This window comes from Ciconia boyciana, chromosome 4 (assembly GCF_034638445.1).
Source record: "Ciconia boyciana chromosome 4, ASM3463844v1, whole genome shotgun sequence".
NCBI classification, from domain to species: Eukaryota; Metazoa; Chordata; class Aves; order Ciconiiformes; family Ciconiidae; genus Ciconia; species Ciconia boyciana.
In genome coordinates this window covers 78,907,481-78,930,570 of record NC_132937.1, presented here as the reverse complement: position 1 = coordinate 78,930,570, position 23,090 = coordinate 78,907,481, and the positions used below count along the sequence as shown (strand labels likewise).

At 42.0% G+C, this 23,090-nt stretch overlaps 1 protein-coding gene across 1 annotated transcript in view; it reads right to left on the bottom strand.

The window, feature by feature from the left end:
- MAN2A1 (mannosidase alpha class 2A member 1) overlaps positions 1-22,863 on the bottom strand; it is a 116,162-nt gene extending 93,299 nt beyond the window's left edge. Inside the window, exons 1-2 of the mRNA XM_072860259.1 lie at positions 22,197-22,863; positions 9,831-10,091 (exon numbers count right to left, since the gene is read on the bottom strand). Of these exons, the coding sequence (XP_072716360.1) occupies positions 9,831-10,091; positions 22,197-22,331 (396 nt within the window). The 5' untranslated portion in view covers positions 22,332-22,863. The remainder of the gene's footprint in view (positions 1-9,830; positions 10,092-22,196) is intronic.
- Positions 22,864-23,090: the final 227 nt, after the last annotated feature.

The window sequence follows — 23,090 nt, the reverse complement described above, 5'->3', positions numbered from 1 at the left end:
CTGAGGAAACTGAAATTGATTAGATAAAGGGTAGGAATAAGAGCCTTAAGTCACAAAAATTATGACAGCTCACAAGGGCATTGGGGCAGGAGGGTAGGGAGAGAATTATACAGAATAGCACAATACACTAAATAGGGGAATGCAGAAGATGAAGAGGACAAACTAAGCAAGCAGTAAGAAGAGATGACAACATGACAGAGATTGAGGCAAAAGTGGTGGACTTGGCAGTGCTAGGTTAACAGCTGGACTTGATGATCTTAAAGGTCTTTTCCAACCTAAATGATTCTATGATTCCAAAAGTCAAACTGACAAAACGGAACTGAAAGAAATTAATCAAGGAAAAACATTCAGAACTATAGTGAATTGCTACAACAAAGCTCCTTCTATATTTACTGTTGTCCAGTGCACTAATTATACAAAGAAGGACATATTTCATTTGTCAATGCAAATAAGGAGGTTACAGGTTATTAAAGCAACTCTAGAGTTACTTTAACAAGTTCCTATGAAATTTATATATCACCAGTTAGCTTTGAAGATAATCTTCTAATGTGAGTTTAGAGCAAAGTTACCATATCCAACTTTTTTTTTTTTTTTTTTTTTAATGCTCTGGTCTGCTTTTAGGAAAGGTGGCAAACTTGATGAACATGAATTATTATCTGGACAAGCCTTTTCCCAGGACTACAGTTTAAAAAACTTAAACTAATCTTTAGTTTAGTTCTATCCCATGTTAGGATACAATTGTACACCTGACAAACCTTCTTCAACAAACATTTCACTTCCACAAAAATAGTCTACAGGAGTCATTTACTACATGAACACTACAGGAGTTAAAAGTTTCCAGTGGTAAGCTGTTTTCTGTCCTGCTAAGAAACTTGAGAAAAATACAGACAACTGAAACAAACATCTGACTAAAGAAGTTAAGGCCTTGTGATGGCTTGACCTTGGCTGGCTGGCTGGCTGCCAACCCCCCACCCAGCTGCTCTCCCACTCCCCCTCCTCAAAAGGACATGGGGAGAAATAAGATTAAAAGCTCATGGGTCACGATAAAAACAGGGAGATCACTTGCCAATTACCATCACAGACAAAACAGACCCAGCTTGGGGAATATTAAATTAATTTATTGCCAATTAAAATAGAGTTGGATAGTGAGAAATAAAGAGAAAACTAAAACAGCTTCTCCCCACCCCTCTTCTAGCGCTGTTCAACTTCCCTAGTTCATTCCTAACTCCTCTATGTCCCCCTGCCCCAAGTGGTGCAGGGGTACAGGGGTTGTGGTCAGTCCATAATGGTTCCTCTGTCACTTCTTCCTCCTCACACTTTTTGATTCCTCCAGCATGGGGCCCCTTCCACAAGCTACAGTCCTTCATGAACTGCTCCAGCATGGGATCCACTCCACAGGCTACAGTCCCTCAGGAACTCCTCCAGTGTGGATCCTCCATAGGCCACAGTTCCTTCTGAAAATACTGACCTGCTCCAGCATGGGGTCCACCATGGGCTGCAAGGAAATACTTGCTCCACAGTGGTCTCCCCCACCTGCTCCACTAGCTGGAGCACCTTCCCCCCTTCCCTCTTCAATGACCTTGGTGTTCACAGGGTTGTCTCTCCCACCTTTTCCTCCTTATACCTCACTAGCATGTAGCTTTTTGCCCCTTCTTAAAACACGCTCTTCCAGAGGTGCCACCACCCTTGCTGATGGAGGGCTCCTCTGTATCCTGCAGTGGGTCTGTTTTGGAGCTGGCTGGAACAGCTGTGTCTGGCACAGGGCAGCGCTGGCCTCCCCTCACAGACACCACCCTTGGAGCCCCCTGCTGCCAACACCTGGGCACCTGCACCCAGTACATTCCACCATCATTAATGTGAAACACGGATTTAAGAACAGTCAATAAAATATACATTCATCACACACTGTTCACAGACTTCACTTACATCTACAAAAAAGATTCCCACACCAAAATCAAAATGACATAACAACACTGAAAAAGTGGAAAATTTACACACATGATAAAACTCCACCCCTTGTCCCTTCACTTTATTACAACAAAAGAATCCCCATAGTTATTTCACTCTGTCAATGTCCAATCCAAGTTTTGGCCATTACGACTCCCAATTACTGTCCTGACTTTTCATTCCTCAAGCCCCAGGTTGGGTGCCAAAAAGGACTGCAGTGGGTTGATGTCTGGCAGCCAGTCAAGGTCAAACCACCACAGGCCTTTAACTTAAGGTACAAAGTAATATTAGATGGGAATACAAGCCACTGTAATCCTAGAACTAGCAGAGCCTCAGTTGGGCCTACAATGTCCCACTAGATATCTATGGCCTGTACGAGATGATCTTATCACATGACTGCTCCACCAGGATTACTTCCACCTTTGGACAATATTGCTTAATGGAAAATACAGGTGCAATACTTGCAGATATATGTGTTGTGTATGGCCAGCTTGAAGGCACCAAATAAGGGTTACACTGAAATTACCCTAATACCATCTTTTCTTACTTTTCTAAAATTGGATTTTGAGGCACTGTAATTCTTCTGTGAAATACAACCTTCTGAAGAAAATTAAGTGCATACTCTAAATTTGCCAGTTACTGATGAGTGACCTTAAGACTGGTAAACTCTTTTGACGTTTCAACCATGAGAACACATTTGTTTAAAAAGCAACAATTGATGGAATTGCCCACATTCCTATGAGTTTCTCATGGATGGAGCCTAAATTTCACAAGCAACTTTCTGCAGTCTGCAAGATACCAATTTTTACAGTCCATAACATACCTAATTTTTTTCCCTAACATCTATTACCTTACAGTTATCTCAAACCATGCTCCCATCATTATGAGCTCAAGATTTGGAAACTGCAATTCAGGAAATAGATCTTGGAATCTTAATCAGTAGTTGTCTGAAATAACTGGCTTAATGACTTGACCCATCATCTAGAGGTTTGCCACCTGATGGGGGCCCAAATCCAGGCTGTTCTAGAGGAACTGTCAAATCTTGTCCAACTCGCTGACTACTACCCCTTTTTGTTCTTCCATATGGGCACCAATGATACTGCCACGGGCAACCTGGACTGCATCAAAAGTGACTACAGAGCTCTGGGGGTAGTGATCAAGGTCACGGAGGCCCAGGTGGTGTCCTCTTCAACCCCACCAGTGAGGGGTACGGGTGTGAGAGGAGAACACTGATAGTACAGGTCAATAGTTGGCTGTGGAGCTGGTGTTGGCAGGAGGTTTTGGGGCTCTATGACCATGGGACTCTTTTTGTAGATCAGTGTCTGCTTAGAAGAGATACAGTCCAACTCACAAAGTGGGGCAAAGGTATATTTGCCAGGAGGATGGCTGACCTGTTAAGGAGAGCTTTTGGCTACAAATAAAAGGGGGAGGCAGAGAGTTAGCAGCAGCCCTGTGACAGAGTCATGGACAGGAGTGATGTGACATGAAAGGATTAAAAACCAATAATAATAATAAAATAAAATAATCAACAAAACAGGGCTTAAGCAGGGTCACCTCCAGTGTCTGCATGTAACCAAGGAGGTGTCTACAGGCAATTACAGAGAAAACCCCAAAACCTCTTCTGGGAAATCAGCATGCTGGGGTGCCTCTCTGAAGTACACTAATGCACACACCATGGGAATAAACAGGATGAGTTAGAGATCTGTGTGTAGCTGCAGGGCTCTGGTCATGTCAGGATCACGGAGACATGGCAGGATGACTCCCATGACTGCAAAGTTGCAATGGAGGGATACAAGTTCTTGAGGAAAGACGGGCCAGGAAGATGAAGAGGGAGAGTCGGCCTTTATGTGAAAGAGCCGCTAGTGTGCATGGAGCTCTGCCAGGAGAAGCCAACTGAGAGCTTATGGGCAAGGACTAAAAAGCAGACCAGTATGGGTGACATTGTAGTGGATGTCTGCTATAGGCCACCTGACCAGGAATAACAAGTGGATGAGGCCCTCCAAGAGACAGATAGGAGCAGCCTCACATTTGCAGGCCCTGGTCCTCATGGGGAACTTCAACCACCCTGTTACATACTGGACGGACAACAGAGCAGGGCATAAGCAATCCAGGAGGTTCCTGGAGTGCATCAGTGACAACGTCCTGACTCAAGTGATAGAGCAGCCAGTGAGGAGAGCTGCTCTGCTGGACCTCCTACTTGCCAAGGAGAGGCTTGTTGGGGCTGTGAAGGTCAAAGGCAGCCTTGGCTGCAGTGATCATGAGATGGTGGAATTCAGGATCCTGAGAGGAAGGAGAAGTGAAAAAAGCAAGATCACATCACTGGACTTCAGGAGAGCAGACTTTGGTCACTTTGCTTGGCAGAGACCCGCAGGATAAGACCTTGGAGGGAAAAGGGGCCCAAGACTGCTGGTTAATATTCAAGGATCACCTCCTACAAGCTCAAGAGAAGTCCACCCCAAAAAGTAGGAAGTCAGGCACAAACGCCAGGAGGCCTGCATGGATGAACAAGGAACTCATGGCAAAACTCAAACACAAAAAGGAAGCATAGAGAGGGTGGAAGCAGAGACAAGTAACGTGGGAGGAATACAGAAACATTGTCCAAGCATCCAGAGATGAAGTTAGAAAAGCTAAAGCTCAAATGGAATTGAATCTGGCCAGGGATGTCAATGGCAACAAGAAGGGCTTCTATAAGTACAGAGGTGACAAAAGGAAGGCTAGAGCCTTCTGCTAAATGAGACAGGGGGCCTGGTGACATAGTACATGGAAAAGGCTGAGGTACTTCACCTCAGTCTTTACCAATAAGATCAGGCTTCAGGAATCCCAGGCCCCAGAGACCAGGGGAAAAGTCTGGAGGAAAGGAAGATATGCCCTTGGTAGAAAAGGGCCCGGTCGGGGAATACTTGAACAAAACGGACATATATAAGTCCACAGGCCTTGGTGGGATGCACACACAAGTACTGAGGGTGTTGGCTGATGTCACTGCAAGGCCACCCACAAGAACCTTTGAACGATCATGGTGATTAGGAGAAGTGCCCAAGGACTGGAGGAAAGCAATGTCACTCCTATCTTCGAGAAGGGCAAGAAGGACCCAGGGAACTACAGGCTGGTCAGCCCCACCTTGATCTCTGGAAAGGCGATGGAGCAGCTAATCCTGGAAACCATTTCCAGGCACATGAAGCATAACAAAGACAACAGGAATAGTCAGCATGGATTGACCAAAGGCAAGTCATGCTTGACCAACTTGAGAAACTGCTATGATGAAATGACTGACTTGGTAGATGAAGGGAGAGCACTGGGTATTGTCTACCTTGACTTCTGTAAGGCTTTCAGCACTGCCTCCTGTAAGATCCTCATAGAGAAGCTGTTGATGTGTAGGCTGGATGAGCAGACAGTGAGATGGACCAAAAAACAGCTGAACAGCCAGGCGCAGAGGGTGGTGATCAGTGCCATGAAGTCTAGTTAGAGGCCAGTAACCAGGGGTGTACCCAGGGGTCAGCACTGGGTCCAATACTGTTTCACATCATCATTAATGATTTGGATGATAGGGCAGAGGGCACCCTCAGCAAATTTGTAGATGACACCAAACTGGGAGGAGTGGCTGATACAACAAAGGGCCATGCTGCCATCCAGAGGGATCTTGACAGGCTGGAGAAATGGGCCAACAGGAACCTCATGTAGTTCAACAAGGGGAAGTGCAAAGTCCTGCACCTGGGGAGGAACAACCCCAGGCACCAATACAGGCTTGGGGCCACCCAGCTGGAAAGCAGCTTGGCAGGAAAGACCCTGGGGGTCCTGGTGGATGCCAAATTGAATGTGAGACAGCAATGTGCCCTTGCAGCAAAGAAGGCCAATGGCATCCTGGGCTGCATTAGGGAGGAGTGTTGCCAGTAGGTCAAGGGAGATGATCCTTCCCCTCTACTCAGCATTGGTGAGGCCACACCTGGAGTACTGTGTCCAGTTCCAAGCTCCCCAGCACAAGGGAGACACAGACACACTGGAGAGTGTCCAGCAAAGGGCCATCAAGATGATGAAGGGACTGGAGCAGCTCTCCTGTGAGGAAAGGCTGACAGAACTGGAACTGTTCAGCCTAGGGAAGGCTTGGGGGGGATCTTATAAGTGTGTACAAATACCTGAAGGGTGAGTGCAAAGGAGGAGCCAAGTACTTTCAGTGGTGCCCAGTGACAAGACAAGAGGCAATGGGCACAAACTAAAACACAGGAGGTTCCTCCTGAACCTTAGGAAACACTTTTTCCCTCTGAGGGTGACCAAGCACTGGCACAGGTTGCCCAGAGAGGTTGTGCAACCAACCCTTGGAGATATTAAAAATCCATCTGGACATGGTCCTGGGCACCCAGCTCTAGGTGGCCCTGCTTGAGTAGGTGGTTGGACCAGATGACCTCCAGAGGTCCCTGCCAACCTCAATGATTTGGTCATTCTGTGATTCGAATGTTAATCAGAAGCTGTTAAAAAAAAAGCCAAGAACAAAAATTAGGACTCAAACTTCTACCGGAATAAACTGAAGCCAGAGCAGGCTGAAATCAGTGCACTTATGCCAAGATATCCAGAAGAGAGATGTTAAGTCATTTTTATCTTTCATATAACATCATCCTCAGTAAGAATTGTGCAAAGGATTAATTACTAATTACATCATCACTTTACCAGGTTACATGACTGCAAGTGAAGAATAAGTTTGAAGTATCTAGTAAGCAAGAAGCAAAAAAGGTTAAAGACAACTATTTCCTCGACATATTTTAATTTCATTTCTAGGTATAAAATACTGATATTGTAAAGCAAGGACTTTGTAAAAACACTTCTGTTTTTGATTACAAAGACAAATAGATTTTCAAATAGACAAATAGATTACAAAGATTACAAAGACAAAGAGAATTTCAAAAAGGATGCTGCCTGTCTTTATTATGACTGCATCAGAAGACAGTCATGTTGTACAAGCTTTTCAATTAAAACATTTGAAAACTTATCAGTTGTCTTTTTTTCTATATGGGGTTATTCTTTCTCTATACTGAGGGACTCAGACTGCTGAAGTAATGCAAGTCTTGGGCAAACATCACAACATTTACCCCAGTGAACACTAAACTATGGCACAGAAGAAATAAAAGCATAGTTCATGCCTCTTCAGGCCACCTTTTTAAAGAGTGATTCATGCCTCATTTTTAAAAGGAGCAACATTACCAAGCACAATGTTAGATGCTTCAATAGTTGCAAGGGACAAGAGAGGAGACACCTCACCATGTTAGTTAAAAGACTTTCCAGCTCAGCATAATGGCTGTTGAGAATTCTGTCTTCTTTGAGCACAAATTCCACGTACTTCTTGAACTACTGACCTAAAAAAGCTTCAGGTCATAACCATATTTAATCCAGAGTTCTTCATTTTGTTGGTTTTATTTATTAACTAGCTCTATGTTCATCTTTTGAACAAAGTACACATTAGTCTTCTATTTAATTTGAACTACATGAATTCTCAATTCAGTGTTATTTTCAGTGGCCAGCTCTATTACAATTTCCTACCTACTTGCAAACACCACAAGTAACAAAGTATACAATTTCCTGATTTACAGTTCCTCCATGAAAAAAATCCTTTAGCTATCCTATCCAAGAATCTTTGGGGTCTCATGTTATTAGTAACTTGTTTTGTCCAATTTATGCAAAGAAAATACATCTCTGAGTAGCAAGTCCTGGTAATATTTCTCATGGAAATATCACAAATGTTTTTAATCCATATTTGAATCCATTCTCATCATGGTTTCTCCATTATGGGAGACTATAATGAACTCCCATAATTTATTCAGTAAAGCCTCTTTTGCCTTCATTCTCTAAAGTGATTTTTATTCAAACGCTGTGTCTCACCTATATTAGCTCTTACTTCTTTCTAGTCTCTCATTTCATTCTCATACATCCACTTAAAAAACAAACACGGAAGAAGTAAGGTCAAAATCTGGGGGTTTAAGTTAACATTTATGAACAGCAGGTAATTAACACTTACAAGCTGTTTTAGAATTTAAAATAAAATTAGAAAAACAATGCTCCAAATCTCATAATTTCTCAAAATCTAGAAGAAAATAAATCAACTGAGCTTGCAGAATACATCAGGCTTGGTGAAGTATTAAATAGTAAAATCATATTAAAATACAGTAATTTAGATCAGCTCGTTAACATGGTGTTACAGGAATTCTGCTAAAGTCAAGGTCTTAGATTCCCTAACTGAAATGCACATCAGACTCACAGGATGAGAAACTGTATACGGAAGCAGTATTAAAGTGACTTAAGGATGATGGCGGATAACCTGCTGAGTACAAGGTACTATACTAATGCAGTGACATGAATAACATTAAAGCCCTCCCTCCCTGTGCAAGGCAAGGAAAGAAAGTGTGAGTAAGGGAACAGTATTAAGAATATTCCCTGCTATACTTGTTACTTAAGTATATGCATATAACCTTAACAGTAAGGAAAATTATCAAAAAGCAGTTTAGCTACTACAGCCTACCATTAGGTAGGTAGGTACATTGATACAAGGTACATGTTCTGATGTTCTGTAAGTGTGAAGCAAAACATGACAACAGTTTAAGAAAACATGTTTTACTTTTCATTCATAACAGGTTAACATGTCCAAGAATTTAAGCCATCATATTTTACCTCAAAAATCACAATTCACATTTACTATAACTCATTTCTAATGCACCTAAAAAGGCACATTACTTAATACGGTAACAGACTGCAGAAGGAATAACCTGTTAACAATCCAGTAACTTGAAAACATGTATTCATCGGTCCACATGCTTTACTTTCCTGCATAGAAGTCTTAAAATATATTAGACACATGAACAGTCAGATATTGCCTTTAAAAAAAACCTACTTTCTCTGTAAAAGACATATTAAGGTGGTACCTATCCCTGAAGAGCTTAAAGGCATTATGAATGATACATCAGAGGTTACAATTGTTCTAATATGTGTAGTTATTAATCTTAAGTCCACTGTCTTTCTCCTGCAATAGAAATACTTTCACTTCTAGAATGAGAAAACTGGACTTCAAAATTTAATCTTTGCTTTAGAGTACTATGAATATTTATAGTACTCCCACAAGACTCCCAAAAACAGTACAGATCACAAACTTCACACAGTATTCTCAGCGCTCCTGAAACACTCCATTAAAACTGAATATATGAGAGTCCATGAACTCACAAGCATCACCAGAAAGCAAAATAAATTCAACTTGAAGTGTTTGACTTGAAAAATTTCAGCATCCCCAGTTCATGCCAACCAGTCAACATGTATATATTCCTCCTTTCTGATCAAAGTGCCTATACAAACAGGAGACACACAAGAATGCTGAAATACGGAAATGGCATTCAAAAGGGAACATAGTACCTGAGATTTTTTAAAATTATTAGTTCTTGAATATTCTTTGCCGCCTTCTTAAGACTCATCTACACATATATCCTTAAAATATGAAACCTATTTAAGTCAAGACTATCCACTACTTCTAGTTTATTTGTCATCAATTTTAGAATAATTTTGGGAAACTGAAAGAGAGTCTCAAATAAATTATTTCCAAAGAACTTCTGATAGTACTGGACAATAACCTGAGTATAATCACTGGTCTTGTTTGGGGTTGTTTTTTTTTTTAAGAACTTTTAAGCATTCTGAAATGTTGACATAATCACTATTCAATTTCTAGACAGTTTAAAAAAGGTAAAAAGAAGTAGTTTCATAACATCTGTTAAACAGAACAGTTACTTGAACACTTCTGTTATGTCTTAGATTAGGACCTTAGTCCAAGCTTTTACCAGTAATTAGACATTTGCAGAATTAAAAGGTAATGACAGCTAGGACTCCAGCAGAATAAAGGAGAAAAACATACTGCTTACCTGTACACCTGAACCATGGCTTCCACTTTTTGAAGCAAACAAACAATCCTCAGAATCAACTTCAAGCAAAACTGAAGTAGAAGGAAAAAGCTCAGAGACAGATCCTTGACTGAAGTTTATAGCCTCTGGATTTTTTTGACCATCCTTTACTGATTCACTCAGATTGATCACAGAATCTCGTATGTTTGAAATAATCTCATTATTTTCTGCCAACAGGCGTTCTAAATGATCTATTTTTTCTTGCAATATTGAAAGCTGGCCCTATGAAAAAAAAAAGTAAAGTTTAATTATTTCTCAGACCAATTCTCAACAGAATTGTAAAAAAAATTATATAAATTTCAGAATAGTATATGATCACACACAAAAAAATCAAATAAAGATTTATCCTATATTTTATGTAAAGGCAAACTAATAAGAAATTGAACCAACATATGAAATCTTGTCCTTTCAGAATACAGGAAAAGAACAAAAGTTACATTTTTCACTGTGAACTTGAATTCACAGCACAACATTTAACCAGTGATACAAAGATATTCTTAAAAGGTCACAGTGTTTCACATACCAATTATGCCAACTTCTACTTTTTTCACATCTATCATAGATTTGCAAAAATCTGATCTTTTCATTTATCATCACATCAGAACATCAAAGGGAAAGCCATTTTTAGAAGGCAGTCACATCATGATGGATTAACAGGAGGTATACAATTTAGGTTTTTCCTGCACATGTAAAATAATATTTCAATAAATAGGGGAAGGATATAGGATTAGCATCAATGTGAATTGAAGGAAGTCAATGTATCCCCCAAAGCAACTGGGACGGAGAGACTGATACCACAAAGCAATTTAATAGCATCTAATCACCATATTGTTGGAATACAGGAGGGAGTATAGCAGAACAAGATACCTGTAAACGCTACTGCCCTCTCATGTACTAGCCACTCCTTTCAAATGATTTGAGGTATGCTTTTTTTTCAGGTATGAATGTATATGCTTTTCATGTATATCATGCATATGTATTCAGGTATACGCTTTTACAGAATCACAAGAGGCAAGATTATTTAATATGTTTTTAGGGATACTTCATCTTAACAGTAATATTTTTCTTTCCTCAGACTGACTTCAACCTAACAATAATAAGAAAAGATACAGAACAAAAAGCCAGTCACTTCCTATTATTAAAGTTGTGGTCAGACCCTGAAATGTACAATGTATGATTAAGTTTTTCTCAAGAAGCTGTCGTTACAACAAAACCCTCTGCAGACTCAGGCATTTACATTTTACCCATTACATTCAACACAAACAACACTGATTCAGTAGACAGCTACTCTGTGACCTATGGTTTTAATGACAAGTAAAACTTTTTCCTACCACCAATGCCTTATTTTTTAAGTAATATAGAATAATATTAGAAACAACATCTGTACATGACACTTTTTTCCCCCTTTGACAATAATTTACTCGAGGTCTTTGCATTTTCCTTTTAATGGACAAATTGCTTTCCTCAAATGCCAAGTTAATTTCAATTCCTGTAGTCAGGCTGTAGTTTGCAAAGGATTAAGCCTCCTTTCTAAATTGCGATATGCACTTTCTTTTAAATTTTGTTCACTCTGAGAAGTCTGCAGGAATAAAAAACCCTGCCTTTTACCAAGAGATACCAATCAGCCTCTCAGGTTCTACTAAATCATCATTCCTATAATGCTATCTTTACAGAAGTTCTTTGTAATTCTGCAGAAGATACATTTTAGTATTTAACCTGTTGGTAAGTTTGTTCCCTCATTTTCTGGGCTGTGTAAAGTGCTGACGCACTTTGGGTTTTTTTCTTAGATTGATACATCCTGAACAACAGGTTTTAAAATGCAACACCAGCAAACAGTTATTGCTTCCCAAAAGACAAAAATATATTTTGACAACAGAGCAAGGTTAAGCTAATTGAGATGTAGGGCCAATATCTTAGAATCTCAACAGTTTAAAGACACATCCCAGAAACTTATAAAAGAGATGAACCAAAACCAACAGGAAATCAAAATGCAGATGATGGGATACTGGAAAGAAAAAAAAACCTGTAGTCCCGTGCCCCCTGGTGGCACAAAAGAAACAGACAGACTGAAATCTTTCAAATACTACATTAAAGATACTGTGTACACATTTCTGTGTAAAATTAGTATTTTCCCTTCCAATGACTGTGACATTTTAAAACAAAGAAAGGTTTCTCTACTCAGAAAACTAATAGCTTATTATGTCACTCAGTCTAAAAATAACATATCTAAAATAATACTGATTGGGGCTTTACAGGCTCCCCAACATACCCTCTGAACTTTAGATTCCTAAGAAGCTAAAGAATAGCTGCCATCTATATGAATTATTACCTGCTTCACCGCACATACTATAGTTCAAAGTTAGCAAGTGTGTAAGCAGCTAAAATGCTCTTTACACCCATCCCACCACTATATACATTGCCTCTACAACTGTAAAATCAGACAACTGCTTAAAATTTATATTCTCATTCACGTATGTTCTAGACATATTTTACCTCTTCCTACAAGAAAAGAGTTTTATATTGCTTAGCAATAGCCTGTCAACTACCTGGTCATAGATTACACCACCAATCTACCTTACATCATCTAGCCGAGTATAGTCTCTCCAGCACTGGCCAATAACTGAAACAGGGTGGGAGGGGGGCAGTGGCAGGAAGAACAAAACACCACCACACAAAAAACCCCACCAAATACATGTTTAGACTCATCCTTCTGTTAGGATATACTGCCAAACTCTAGCAGTCAGATATAAACTTCCAATCTGTAGGTCATGTCATATTTCACATCTTTAAGACGGAGCTTTCATTTAACTTATTATACTTTAAACCTTCAAATATCTACAATAACAAGTTCTACCATTTTACTGTTTATTATGTGAAAAACACTTTTCTTTGTAAACCAAGTTCCCTGCTTTCTGTGTCACAAGAAATAATAATTTGTTCCCTGATCATCTTCAAATAACAATGATTTTATACATTGCTATATACTTCCAGCAATAATTTAATTTTAAGGTGGAGAGGTCAAGCCTACCTAGGACCCTGAAGAGCAGTGATTTTTAGAAGTATGTTAAAGTATGTTACTTTAATTTTGGAGGTAGATATTCTGTTATTTGGAGAAAGGAATCTTTACAAAGACCTCCCATTGTGGAACTTAATAGAGGACATTAATAATGACAATCCTGCTTTCTTTTCTGAAGTGTATGAGAGGCATCATGCCTCTTCTAAAGCACTTAAACATGCCATGCACTAACTCAACTTGAATGCAAAACATAAAATAAAAAGCTACAGTTAAGAACATGTAACTGACCTCATGCAGTATGTAACTATGACCTCATGCAGTATCCAAGTTAAAAATGAGAGGCAACCAAATACTTTGAGAATTTAAAAATATTTTAAATTTCTGTGGTGAAATGCATCAGCCATGAGAGTTAACTTTAAGAAACAGTGTCACAAACTAGAAATGGATCCTAGTTTTAATTCAGTATGAAAACAGTTAACGTCAGGAATCCATTCTCAAATTGAAAATTTCACATGGATCCAAATTATGCAAAAGCTAGGTCTATTTTCATTGCACATTCACCTTTTCTCCTTACTCTTTTTAAATAGGCAGGAGCAGACAATGCCTAGAATGTAGTATTCAATAGTAAAATTATTTTAAAATACAAGCTAAACATGGAAAATATTGCAACTCTTCAAGACAATGAAATTAACATATGAAAATAAATGAAATTCAATTTCAAAATTTTTCGAGGAAGGCAACCAACTTACCCTGCCCAATTTCAAATATCAAGGCCAAACAGTAAAAAACAGTGAAGTTACTCTAAAAATGTTTCATCTTATTCATTGCTAGTAACAGATGTTGATTTGTCAGTAGACTTCCCCTGAGTTTACAGCATCAAGTCTTCTTAGAAAAGAAGCAATCCTGATCCAAGACTTTGAGCACAGAAAATTGGAGGTATGCTGTCTCGATAAGTATGTCTTAGTCTAAGTGAACATGATTAAAGGATGCTCTGTTAATCTACATACTTGTTGTAATATAAGGAAACGCAATGTAAAGTTATGTGAATCACCTGGCCTCTACAACCACTTAACAAGTTTATAACAACTTTGGTATAAACTTCTTTCTTTCATTTCTCTCTGCCCTTATATATCGATAAGATTGTGCAAATAAAGGTTTTCTTAAAAAGCAAGAAAGGCAACCCTGCTCTTACTCCACAGCAAAGCAACTATTTCTACAAGTGCAAACTACCAACAAATCCAACAGTACTGAAAGTAGGTAGAGCTGAATTGGTAGAAGATTGGCATCACGTGAGCAGCGCATCTTTTCACCATCCCCATGGTTTTATAGGGTTGGCCTGAACCAACGAAATCTTCCCATGTGAGGACAGCACACATCAGCACACCCATTTGGAATAAAAACTCTCCATACCTGCCAGCTGCACTGAGCAACCTGCCACTTCCACCACGTGAACCAGCTACATAAAAACAGTTCCTTATGCTTCAGTCAGTCTGAACCCTTCAGCAGTTTTAATGCCCCAAATACTCCAAAGCAGTCTGCTTTCCCACTGCCCTCTGCTTGTCCTTCTCTGTTTGCTTCTGACACTGGTCTGATCTGTAGCAAGGAGTCTCTCCAGAAAGGAACGTACTGCCACTCAGCACAAGGAGGTAAGTTCAGTAACACAGTGAAAGATCAAGCTGCTTTATTCTGGGGAAATGGAGAATGGACAGTTTCTCCCATCTAAACACTGTACACTGCAGAAAGGATATTAGTTGCAACTTTCATTTCCTCAGTGAATGTCCACTCCTTCTCTAAATGCAGTCGCTTTCAACAGGCCACTAATGATCATTTCATCAGGAAAAAGACAGCTAGCTCAAGTAATTAAAGTGGGAGTATGACAGGCCCACAGATGAGGAAAGCTCATGGAACAGACAGGCAGAGGAGAAATCCACATTAGAGACTTCTGAGGTTAGGTCAGCTGGAACTTGATTATTTGTATCCAGGCTCAGCCAGCAACTGCCAAGTGCTTGGTTCAAAACCAGCCAGAGCCCATTCTCCTCACCCACATAAAAAAGTAGCTGGCAGTGCCCTGCATAAGAGGCTCTGGTGCACCAATGAGCTGTGGTGAATAAAGCAGAGCACTACAATGAACAGAGTTGTCCAGGGGATGTGGAATTCACGTCAAGATCGTTGCCTATATAGATTTACTGCAGTAAGCAGTGAGAAAACCTGACTCAAAAAGTCTCACTTTCTGGCTGCACTGAATGGGAGTCATCTTAATACTTTTCTGCACCAGTCTTGTCAATAACTATTGTCAGGTACATCTTCACAAGCCACATACTAACTTCACTAAAATCTTGATATAAACCTCTGATCAGATGCCAGCATACCCAGATGGTAAGACCAGAACGCATTGCCTGTTCACTGTTAGAGCACTGTACAGTGAACAGAACATACTAAATGTAGAAGTAAATGGGCACCTCCTGTACAGAAAAAAGCAAGCAGGTAAAAGTTAAAAATGTAACCTGATGTAGCATCAAAGCTTAATATTTGAACACACTGTTTCAGCACATATTCACATTGCAAGGTGAACGAAAAAGAATGGAAAACAAAGCATACAATGCATCGGTCAAAAGGACAAGTCAAGGTTTAAAGCCTTTATTAATCTGGGCAGAAGGCTTATGTGCATTTATGATTATGAAAATTACGTAAATAACCTTGTTAATGATTTCCTACCTTTAAAGTACCATGCAAAACAAGTGCACTTTATGAAGGCACAGGAATTCTTCTGAATTAACTGAACTACAAAACAAGTCTGCTCTCTTAAAAAATGAAAAAGTTCTATTCCAGAGATGCAGCAGCCTGACAAACAGATTCTAAGAAGCTGATGGACTTGCACATTCTGTTTTACCAGAGGAAGCAATAACAGGAGTGTTTAATGTACTATTATCCTAGACTTAAGTTTCATGTAATTTACAGATATAAAAATAAGGCATGCTGTTAGGGACTACTTTGACATCATCATCAGTGATTTGAAGGCAAGGAGAAAGAAAAGGGAGATGGAAACAAATCTAGAAATATTCCCTGTTTAAAGTCAATTAATCTGAAAAATGTTCACTACTACTCTGGCTGATATGTTTCAGGTTCATTTCCTTTTTCATTCCCCTCCCTGCCCTATACTGAATCTTCATTTAAATGGCTAGCAGTACAACACTGAAGCGCAGCTTACATGGCATTAAGAGTATGAGCATTTTAGTAATGTTCATTTTTATTTGAATAAGTCAAAACTTAAAATAACAAAACCACGTGTCAGACAAAGAAAAGGTCAAGTAAGAGCAAACTAGGAAAGTTTCTCTCTGCATTTAGTTTATACAGTTTAAGTTAGGCATTGACTTTAGGTAGCAGAAGGAAGTGCTCATTTATAGGTGTTACTACTTTTCTGAAAAATACATTTCGCTCAACATTTTGCACCAGATTTAAAGACTGTAACTGAAGGAGGCTATTAGCTTCTGCTTAACTGCTGCTTAGGCAAAACTTTGCACAAAATGTGCAAGCAACAAAGACAAATAAATACACTCTGTGAACATTAGGAAGTACAAAGAATTGCTACTGACCTGTAATTATGTTCACAAAGACATAATTGTCTCCTCCTTTACAAGGTACTAGAAGCTCAGCAGAAGAAATTCTAAATTTTCATTATCTTACACTCAAGATCGTTCCCATGACAATCAAAGACTTTTAGATTGTGAACTTACTAAGTGGTGTTAATAAGGCTTTGTTTGTTTGTTTTTCAAATAAGTCAACATGTTTCAAATCCAGGAAAATGATTATTCCTTCTGTGGATTTCTTCACTCAACATTCATTCTTCTCTGAAATGAAACTCCTAAGAATGCTAGTAAAAGTCACTGTGCCCACAATTTTTCAGTGCTTAGAAGTCAGAAAATGACAACTTCTAAATTATGTACAACCTGAATTGCCACTATTCACATTGTAGAGTAAAACAAACAGTTCCTAAATACCTGATCATGCTGCTTCCAATATGTCTGCATGCAGAAGTCCTGTTCCTTGTCATACAACATGGCTCTGAAAGCTGCCAAATGAGCTCATAAAAATACACTGATTACTAAGAACATGCAGCAACAAAATGTGTATTTATAGTCCATTTAGCCATTGATTTCACTACAGCAAGGCACCTAGCAAAACTCTACCTGGAAAAGGTGTTTACAGGAGCTATTTCAAAACAGGAAGTGTACAGACTCGCTGACACTGGAGGGAGCTGAGGTTTGCACTGCACAGCATTGGGGCACGGTAACTACCAAGCACGAGCTGATACACTGTAGTTACAGCCACCTAATGGAGACTCTGTGCTGACTGAAAATAGTGCTTCCTTACAGTAGGGGAAGTACTACCTCAGCAGTACTCCAGAGTAAAGTTCACAAAGTGCCTTTGTTCAACACACACACAGATTCAGAGAACTGCTAGTGTTTCTGCCATGTATTTGGTCCTAATTTCCTACTATTACTGCTCCACCCTACCATGATTCATATTTTGGCCAGGTGGTACTGCTATCAAATTATTGGCAAGCTCAGATGAAATAACACTGCATACTGCAACAATCACCATTTGCGCCATTTTTGCAGAAGTATTTGATGCATTGTGTAGATGCCCTGAAAGCATGAATCCAGTAAAGAAGCTTTAGCAGTACCACCAACAGCCAGGCCACTTAACGTTTTGCTGAAAGCACACTGGAAACAAAAGAACAAGCCAGCTGCTTTTAGAGGAACTGTACTTGATCACCTCTGTTCAGTGCAATGCAACTACCGAGGCCATAAAAGCAGTTAACATATATGAGTAGATCAGAGTAAGCTTCAAATAATGGTGGGCAAAGGTAGGAGGGGGAAGAGAGATATTATTCAAATGACAATTGTTTAGAAAACAGTAAACAGTAAGGATGGAAGTTGCTGTATGTTTGTGCTTTGCCACTTAAAAAGTTTAAGGGAAAAACCAAAGATAAAAAGGAGCAATCACTTGGTGCCATTCCAGTTATCAACCAGAATCACGGCAGACTTGAGTTTTAAAAATGTATTTCCAGAAACAACCTTGCACACAGTGGGGAGATATGTCCCACAAAAGCCAAAGCAAGCTGTGTGAAAGTGGTTAGAGGAAAAAGCTCATGTCCATCACCTATCAGGTAGTGACAGAGGATGCTGTGTTATGTTGCTGTTTTGCCTTGCTGAGGCACAACATTCACTAAAAATGAACTTTCACGTGACAACTACACAAAGGCCATACATTTCTGAAGCAAGATACTCTTACAAACAAATCCTCTGCTTAATTTTTTTAAAATTGGATTTTTAATGTGTGCCATCCATGATTAAGTGTGAATCTAGCAAAAAATAGAATCAAAAGAAATATTCCACAAGCTTCTGTAAATGAACAGCTTTTATGGATCTGTTCTGAGTCAAGGTAAAGTTAGTTGAGAAAACAAGCCATGTTAGGCTAATGATTTTTTTCTATTTGGGTCCAAAATACAGAATAGATTAATATGGGCTTATCAGTATTTGGTATTCATCTGTATACAGTAACACAGGTTCTTCAAGATAAGCTGCTTACAGACTTATTCCACTTTAGACTTGATTTGAATGCAGTTTTCATTTAGTAGTTACCAATTTAGCCCGCAAATCACTTGCACCTGATACTCGCTGCCCAAGAGATGGCAGAGACTCATCACTACTCTGAACACCTCTCCGCTGCACAGTCACACAAGATTTCTCAGAGAATTCTGTGTTACTACAGACAAAAACAATATACTCAACCATTTTCCCACTATATTCCACTAGAAGACTCTTACACAATGATCTGTACTGACAACTGGTACAATAATAATCTAAAAATGGACCTAAGGCTATTCCTCCACCTTGAGCTCGTCTCTGCACAATGTTGTAACATTGTTCCTAGCCTGAGACAGGACACTAGGACACATTGTATCCTGAGACATGTCCTGAGACAGGGGCATCCTATGGCTCAGGGAGAAAGACACAGCTTGTGATACGGCGATTGTAAAAATAATATACACCTGACAACCAGGCAGGATCCATAAAGATACATGCAAAAATTACAGAGGAGAGGCCAGTAAGTCTTGATCTCCATGTATTATAGGTACCTAATCTTCCCAAAATTAACAGGGACTTCACTTCTAAGGCGACATACAGATCTTTTGATATTATGATTTAAATGCACCACCAATGATGACAAGGCTACAAATCGCTTTAGCTCAAGTTCTATTACAGTTGCCACAATGCCACCTTACCATGGATAGGAGTGGATAACGTTCACTATAAAACTGACTACTGATCCCAGCTTTTGCAAACCCAACACCTAAAAAGACACATCACCACTGCCTCCCAAGCCTGACCACAGGTGCTGTTTAGCACAGCAGTGAAAGGCATTTACAAGTATTTGGTTAGGGAATACGTAAAGGCATCTGCCTATGGATATTCACCCATCTTGGGAGATCTTGTCCAAAAGTTATTCCAGCAAGACATTTCTGTTGACATCCTTGAACTACTTGAACTCTCAAACTGGAAAGCAAGCTCCAGAAGGACAACTTTTGGCTACACTGGCAGATCAGCCTGAAAGAGACAGGTTCACAAGACTGAGTCTGATGCAAACTACCCCAAGACCATGCAAAGAGAAGATGCCTTGTCTGGAAGAAAAAGTGGAAATGAAAGTGGAGCAGCAATCCTAATAATTTCTTTTACTACTGGTATTAGGTACCATGACACTTGGTGAATGCAGACCAACAGGCACTGCCAGCTGAAAAATTCCAACTCTAACCCTGGCAGAAATTAAATAAAAAGCCTAGCTAGACAAATGCTCATAAGCTGAACATGAGACTGCTTCCAGAGGTACTCACTGCTCTCCTCTGAGCCTAGTATAAGCCACGTAGGTTAGGAAGAAGAAACTAATCAATATGCAACTTCCAGGACACGAAAGGTGACGTGTGTTGTCACCAGAACTGCACAGAGGAACAGCAAAGCTAAAAAATTAGCACCTTGTCAGAACAGAAAGATGTATGAAGTGAATCAATCCAGCAACTTGTGAAAAAAGTCTCAATTCCTTTTTCTAAGCAAAAAAACGTTCTGACCTTTGTCATGAAACAGAATGCCTTCTTAAATCTACAGACAATCTACTGCTGCCATAGCTTTTCACAAACAAAAACAGCTTGAAGTTTTTACATCTGTGGCTAGTTTCACTTACAGTACATTGAGTTCTGGCAACACTGCACTGGCACAAACAACTTTTTGTCAGCTGAGGTAGGATTAAAGCTGTTCCTTCCAAATATTTTTGGTGGCTTCTATCCCACTCTTCATCTTTTGCATTACTTTAAACTGATGTGTTATAGGGCTCTGAAAGCATTTGCTAGGTGTCAAAGGTTTTCCAGTTGTAACAAAGTGAAAAATTCCTACCCTATGTCATATCATATCAATTTCATCTGTTACTTCCTCAAAGGATAAAGCAGTAAGAACGAAAAAGGTAACTGTTCACCCAAAGGAAGGCCAAAACAGTGGCAGGCAGAGGATTCTCCAGTGAGAGTCAGCAGCCTCAAAAAAAATTTAGATATGGAAAAGGCAAAAAAAGTGAACACTGACAGACTGTTCTAGAAAACCGAGGGGAGGGAGGAGGACGGAAAGAGAAATGTTTGTCTCTAGCTGACTAGATCACGCAGAAGGAAGAGGTGTAATGACAGATTAAGGTACTAAATGCTTGGTCACAAGAGATAAGACCATGTTACATGCAGACCAGCATTACGCTGTAGGACACAGACAGGAATTTCAACTGCAAGACACTGACAATGGAAAAAAAAAACATGTATAATAAATCTTCCCTGTTCACTCAAGTATTTCAAACCAAAAGCTAACATTAAAAAAAAAAAAAGACCACTCATGTACGAGGTTTCCTGTTTATTCTTTACCTGGATTAAACTCAACTGGTGGTATAAGGACACATGAATTGATTTCCTAATATAAGATACTGACCATATCACCAAAGCAGCACTTGTACTTAGCTGTTAGAAGTGTCACACGTGGCATTACTCTCCTGCTGGAGCTATATATTGAACAGACACAGCTGCTGTAGCCAGCCTTGTCTTGCTTTCTTCTCCTAAGCTTCTTTCCCATCCTCTTAGTTTCTGCAAAAAACCGTGGCTGACCTCTGAACTGTAACTCGAAGGAATAAAGGCAGAACAGATCTGCGTGCTTTCTTTACATTTAAGCAAGGTTTTTATCTTTACCATTAACAAAATGGTATCAACTAGTATCTTTGCATTAAATGAAAAACTAGTGATTCTATCAGAGAGATAATTGTTACTTTTTAAATAAGGCTTTTGAGTTCTTCTATTCACTTGAAGCCTCACTGCTGCACTAAAAAACACTTTCATTTGTTTTATTTCCCAAAAATTAAATACGGTGCAAGCATAAATAAGCTATAACTTTACTTTCCATAATTTTATTTTGTCTACTACTATAAGAAAACAAATCTATTTATACACAGCAGTATTCTGCCATTCTGCACAGCATACCATGTGCTCTCGGAAATAGTTTTTTCTTGTCATGGTGAAACATTCCTTATTAGAACACTACCACAGTACACAGCTTTTAAGTTTCTCTCCCACACAGACAACAACGGAAAGTGAGGATCTAAAGAACCGCTTCGTATAGCCATGTGGTGCAGTCAGGTATCAGCCAGTTACGGCTCCAAAACACGGCTTAGCGAAAAGAAAAGCAGTAACGCAAAATCCGCGTTTCTCTAAACCTACCTGTTGATGCCACAGCTGAGGTCTACCCTCGCGTTCTCAGCCTTCTCTGTGAGCTCCCACCCGTCCTCAGCACTGGTTTCCAGAGCGCAGAGTAAGCCCTGCACTCCCGCGTCTGCTGCCTGCCCCGGTCCCGAGGAGGGCGGCCGGCTGGTGCAGCCGCAGTGCAGCCCCCAGCCCGTCCCGCCCGGGGCGAGCCCCCGCCAGCCGCCCCTCCGCACCGCCCCCTTGCCGGGCGGGTGGGCTGCGCCCGCCTCCCCCCTGCAGCCCCGCGCCCCGGCCCGGGCCGAGCCGTACCGGCAGCAGCGCCGCCCAGAGGCGACAGCGCTCGTCCCCCGCCCCAGCGGCCCGGCAGCCGCGGCACCTCGCCGCCGTCCCGGCCGGGCCGGAGCCCCAGCAGCCCCAGCGGGGAGAGGGGAGGGCGCCCGGTGGCGGCACCGCCGCCCTCCCCTCCACCTCCGCCCCGGCGGTCCGGGCGCCCGCCCACCCGCCGCGCCCCGGCCGCCGCCCCGCTCACCTTGGGGAAGGTGCCCTCCCGCCGGGGGCTCTTCGGGTGGTCGAAGTGGCCGCGGTCCAGCATCAGGTAGAGGGAGAAGATGACCACGCAGAAGACCGCGCTGCCGAACACCGTGAACTGCCGGCTCAGCTTCATCTCCGCGGCCGCCCGGCCGGCCCCGCCGCCGCCGCCGCCGCCGCGCTCCTCCCGCCGCGGCCGGCGCTCCCGGGCCCCGCTCGCCGCCCCGCGCTCGGAGGGGAAAGTTCTCCCGCCGCGGCGGACGGCGGGGACCCCAGTCGCCGCCGCCCCCGGCGCGGGGCAGCCCCAAGTCTCCTCCGGAGAAGTGCGAGAAGTTGCCCCCCCCTCGCCCGCCGCGCCGGGGCGGAGAGCCCTGCCGAGAGCCCGCCGCCGCGGCGAGAGGCGAGCCGAGAGTTTCCGGGAGCGGGTCGGGTTCTCGGGCAGGCTAGCGCCCAAGCGGGGAAGTGGCGGCGGCAGCGCTGCGGGGCCGACCGAGCGCCGCCGCTCCCCCCTCCCTCCTCCGGCCGCCTCACGAGCCGCCCCGCTCCTCCTCGTTGCCGGCAAGCGGCGCCGGAGTCTGGCACCTCCTCCCCCGCCCGGCGGCCAGAGCGCTGCCGCCGCACGAGCACCGCGGGCCGCCGCGCACACGCTCCGCGCCGAAAGAGCCCCCGCCCGACAGCGCCGGCCCCCGCCGCCGCCGGAGCGCCGCGCTCCGCCCCCGCGCGCCCGGGCGGGTGGGCGGTGCCGCGTGCGTGTCACGGGCGCGGCACCGCCCCCGCCGGCCCGCGCCGCCCCAGCGCCGCGGGGGTGGGGCGCGCGGCGGCCGTTGGGCTCGCCGCTGCCCTTGGGCGCCCGGCGGCGGGGGTGGCCGCGGCCGCCGCCGCTTCATCTCGCTCG